The sequence below is a fragment of the Dreissena polymorpha genome, chromosome 3 (assembly GCF_020536995.1).
Source record: "Dreissena polymorpha isolate Duluth1 chromosome 3, UMN_Dpol_1.0, whole genome shotgun sequence".
NCBI lineage: Eukaryota > Metazoa > Mollusca > Bivalvia > Myida > Dreissenidae > Dreissena > Dreissena polymorpha.
The window spans coordinates 147253255-147258250 of NC_068357.1; the positions used below are offsets into that span (position 1 = coordinate 147253255).

General features: G+C 33.5%; 1 protein-coding gene across 1 annotated transcript in view; it reads left to right on the forward strand.

Annotated features, from left to right (window-relative positions):
• Positions 1 to 537: 537 nt before the first annotated feature.
• The window catches only part of LOC127871890 (uncharacterized), a 21440-nt gene continuing 16981 nt past the window's right edge, over positions 538 to 4996 (forward strand). The window contains exon 1 of the mRNA XM_052415155.1: positions 538 to 1268. Coding sequence (XP_052271115.1) covers positions 1193 to 1268 — 76 coding nt within the window. The 5' untranslated portion in view covers positions 538 to 1192. The remainder of the gene's footprint in view (positions 1269 to 4996) is intronic.

A 4996-nucleotide genomic window follows, 5' to 3' on the forward strand; every position in this document is an offset into this window, starting at 1 on the left:
TCAAAATTTAATTTATATCTAAATTTCTAAATTTAAAAAATCGGTGTCTTTTTAAAAATAACACAATAAAACAAAGATCTAAACATTTTTAATGAACAAAAAACCCATCATGATATGGATGTGTCATTTGCATTTAATTAAAATATTTTCAAAATTATATATGAATAGCAACCTGTTTCACTGTCAGACGGTTTTAATATAAGTTCAAAATCAATATGAAATAAATGCTCATTTTTACCACTGATTTTTCATCAACTTCCTATAATATGTATAAGAAACGTTTCTGATAGTTAACTCATTTATTTTGATTACGCCATTTCTCTCTAAAGCATTTATGATTGTATTAAAGTTGTACAAAGCAGTTTAGTTTAGTGTGCGGCTTTAATAAAAAGAGCATGATACATCGTTACAAGTATAGTATTTCACTCACGTAATGCGCTATAACAAAGACCTTTAGATAGTGTTATCTATAGGTCTTTGGCTTTAATAGCGATCTGCTTGTCGGAGTTTTCTAATCACTAGACCACGTGACTATGTGGGCGGAGCGATCGATAATTTGGCGACTGGTCAATTAAGAACTTGAAGTGATTACTACTTTTAACGTTATCTATATTTGCATAGGCACTCTGAGGTGAAATAGATTCGTTACTTTTGCTTATGTAGTAGTTGCACAACAAGGAAGGAACAGTTATAAATAGATGGAAAGCGTATTGAAATTGTCTTACAAGAATACGTACAAATGAATAAGCCAGGCAGTTTGGAACATATATATTATTTTTCAACAATGTTTTTTTGACCATTCTTTTTTATGGTTACTTGCTTCATGAATTTCAAACACTGATTTTAATTTTGTTAAATTTCCGGTGTTCGATGTAGAAGCTTTGACACAATAATGAAATGAGGATTTTAAACATGTTCGGGCATGACAATCGATTCTGTGTTTGTAAATACCTGAAGAGATATTGGTGACGTGTATTCGACTGTATTGGCGGTTTAAAGCACTGAATCATTTCGATGTTTTTCGTCGCGTTCGATCGTCGTTGAATTCTATTCTACGATTACTTATATAATAAACGGACTGAATATATCTATGTGTGCCTTCCTGTAAAAGATTTGTTTCGATTTTTAAAATAAATGCAATTAAAAGCGTTCGGAGTCGTATCTTATTGTAAAGAAAACAGAAATCAACAATATGGAAATTTTTAATTCAAACATTTTTTTAATAATCAGTTTGATTATATTGTGGAATCAATTGGATACAATTTCAGGTATGTATGAAGTGTATATTTTAAAAGAACACAAGTTAAAACTTAAAGAAATACAGTAGTAATAGAAGTGGTAAGTAGTAGTCAGCAGTAGTAGTAGTAGTAGTAGTAGTAGTAGTAGTAGTAGTAGTAGTAGTAGTAGTAGTAGTAGTAGTAGTAGTAGTAGTAGTAGTAGTAGTAGTAGTAGTAGTAGTAGTAGTAGTAGTAGTAGTGTAGTAGTAGTAGTGGTAGTAGTAGTGGTAGTGGTGGTGGTGGTGGTGGTGGTGGTGGTGGTGGTGGTGGTGGTGGTGGTGGTGGTGGTGGCGGTGGCGGTGGCGGTGGCGGTGGCGGTGGCGGTGGCGGTGGTGGTGGTGGTGGTGGTGGTGGTTGTGGTTGGGGTGGTGTGGTAATCACTTAAGAAAATCAAGACCGGGCCGAGTTTTTAACGTGCATTCTTAGGTTTGAGAATAAAGTGTATTTACCGGTATCACTAAACCTAAAAGAAACTGCATCGAGCATCTGAATTACAACTTTCATACACTCCGAGTAGTAGAAATACGTTGGTACCTCCTTCTCCAAATATACTAATCTTATAATTCCAGCTGATTGTCAACGAAGAGAAATTGGAGAGAGAAATGTGACGCTGCAGTTTGACTTTATATGGAGTATACTCTCAGATAACATTAATCACAGTTTTGAACAGGATCTATGTTTAGGATGTCTGATTTTATTTATGATGAGACTTAATCTGTTGGCATGGCGAATCATTTACGCTGAAAAAAGCTACCTCCTTTGAAAAAATAAATGATTTAATACTGATTGTTAACAAGTCGCACATTGATTTTGTAGTTGCAAATGATTATTTACATAAGGCAATGGTTATGCAATTTTGCAGGATATACGGATTGCTATACGAGGTGCAAAGTAAAAACTGCGTGTGACAATATAGAAAAAGATCAATATACGCACTGAGTAAATCAAACAAGATTCAATTCAGGAAGTTTATTTAAAACTATCGCTACTATAATAATTAATAAATAATCATTTTTAAAAGATGACACGTTTGGCAAACCTGTTTTCGGGATGATACTTTTCAGGATTCAGCCGACGGTGTATATTGTGATTATGTACAATGTCTTTTGTATATTAAAGAAGTAATTAAAGTGTTTTCTTCTATATCAGGACATACAAAGCAGCTATTTAATAGATACATTCAGATTTTTTTCATGGACTTCATGGTTTTCATTTCGATCTATCTTTTTCGTAATTTCATCTAGATTTGTAACACGGGAAGTTATCCAGAGGCTAAGACAAAAAGCGTTATTGTTCCAATCTATAAAAAGAGTGTTTCCTGTATACGCTTCTCACCTAGGCGACCCGGTTTGATCTCCGTTCCCGGTGCATGTGAGTTTGTTAGCTGGTCATCATACCTGATATATGGGGTTTCCTCCGAATACCTCGACCCCCCTCCCCTCACCGAAAATACACACATGACAAGACAACTGAATGTCTTCTGTGAAAACTAAATAGCAGAAAAGTGCAGCTGTAATTCAAAATTCGTCCACACTTTAGTGAATCTAGTCAGCAAATTAGGGAGGAGTGCTGGGGCACACTCTGGGGCCTTACAAAATGCAGCCGCATGCGCGGAAGGACCTCATAAACTTTGAAAAAACAAACACACGATCCCTCTAAGTATAGATGCTTCTCATCTGTAAGTACAAAGTCTACATTATTGTCATTAATTCTGGTGATCGCATTAATAGGTGGTGTAAAAGTAAAAATATATTCACGAAGCTCAATTTGGATTCAGAAAGCCTATTAGTACCACTTAAAATTGAAAAAAAAGGTCGAAATAACGCGGAAAAAGGCATTTCTACGCAAATAAACACGTAATAACGCTAACAAACGTGTTTATTTGCGTAGTAATGCATTTTTTTTTCGCGTTATTACGACTTCGAACTATTTGTTTTAAATTGTAAGTGGTACTAATAGGCTTTCGTACAATTTGGATTCAGAAATAACCGTTATTCATATTTGGGCAAAGGAGAGTACTTGCTGAATATACTGTTAAACTGAAACTGTTCTGCTAATGTTATATCATAAATTATATTTAACGTCACGCTATTACTTTTGACAAACGAGTAGTTGTTTAACACAAATTTAGAAGACGAATATCAACAGGCTTTTTTCTCAAAAACTTTTATAAGCATACATATGTAATTTTGAAACAAATTCCTTAAGAATGAGACAAAGTTATATTTAGAATTCGGTTTTCCTATTGTGTCATACACTCAATGTTTGGAAGATAAACACTTTAAAGCCGTTGTGCCACTCTATATACTTAATGATAATTGCTATTTGTCAATAACCAAAGGTTATGTACTGTGTGTAACTACCAACCCAACTGACATCGGTTATTAGCAACCAGAATTGATGTTGTTAATAAGCAAAAACAAAAACAACAACAGCATTTATAAGCTCTTAGGAATAAATTTGATTTTTGAATCAACATAAACACTCAATACTATCGAATATTGCGTAAAATAGTTCGAGCATTTTATATCTCGTTAAATCTATGTTACTATTCCACATCTAGCGTTGACATTTTGGCTAAAGCTATAACAACATTGTATAAGGAACAATTATTTTATGGGTAAACCTTATTATACGAAATATTTTACAAAATATTCGTTGATTTTCAGTGTTTATGGGGCTTTTACCATATACAAAATACACAATCACGACACAAATTAGGTAATGACAGATGTTAAAAAAATATTCACTGCTGTGTAACACAAGATAAGTATTGATGTAAAGCATCATTTAAGGGCGTCGGGAATTTCAGTGTAAAAGGCACTAAATGAAGTTATATGGAACGATTTTTTTTCTACTGTAAATATTAATTTATTGGCCGATTATTTTAATCAAAATAGAAAAAAGATACTGGTATAACCATTATCTATGATTTTGTGTTATAACCCCCAAATAACCATTATCTATGATGTTGTGTTATAACCCCCAAATAACCATTATCTATGATTTTGTGTTGTAACCCCCACATATTCCATAGTTCATTTTATTAACATTGGTTTCCTTTTTTACTGGCATCCGTGTGCAATTTTCAGTAATGGAACAGAACTGTGTATGTTTTAAAAAATCTGCTTCATCTCACAAAATGCGCATTAATAGTGTCACCCCAAAAAAGTCCATACCAAAGGATCCATACCACCTTAATACGTGTCGCGCTTCGCGCTCTATATGTGGTTCTTAAAAAAACTCCGAGGAGTGCTTGACTCTAGGGAAACGGGTTGCTGGGACACAGCTTCTCCTTGATAAGCGGCTGCTTCCTTTAACACAACGCATTGTTACAATCAATAATACGTGTCGAGCTTCGCGCTCTATATGTGGTAGGGATAGTACTTAGGGCCTATGATAGACAACCATAAACAACAACAAAAATACATGCAAAATAGATGTGTTGTTTGCATTTATTTGTTAATATTAAAACACGTGTATTTTTTTTATAAGATATTTAAGAGATGTAAGAAATTTTAATTAACGTTGTCTCCACGCGGCATCCATTAATTTTAATAAAAATGTGCAACGTTGTATTTAGGTCGCATTAAAACGCAGTATTTTTAAATTCTATTTAAAATTATATATATATATATATATATATATATATATATATAAATATATAAATATATATATATAAATAATCGAACCCACCAACTCCTGATCGCTAGGTGGAC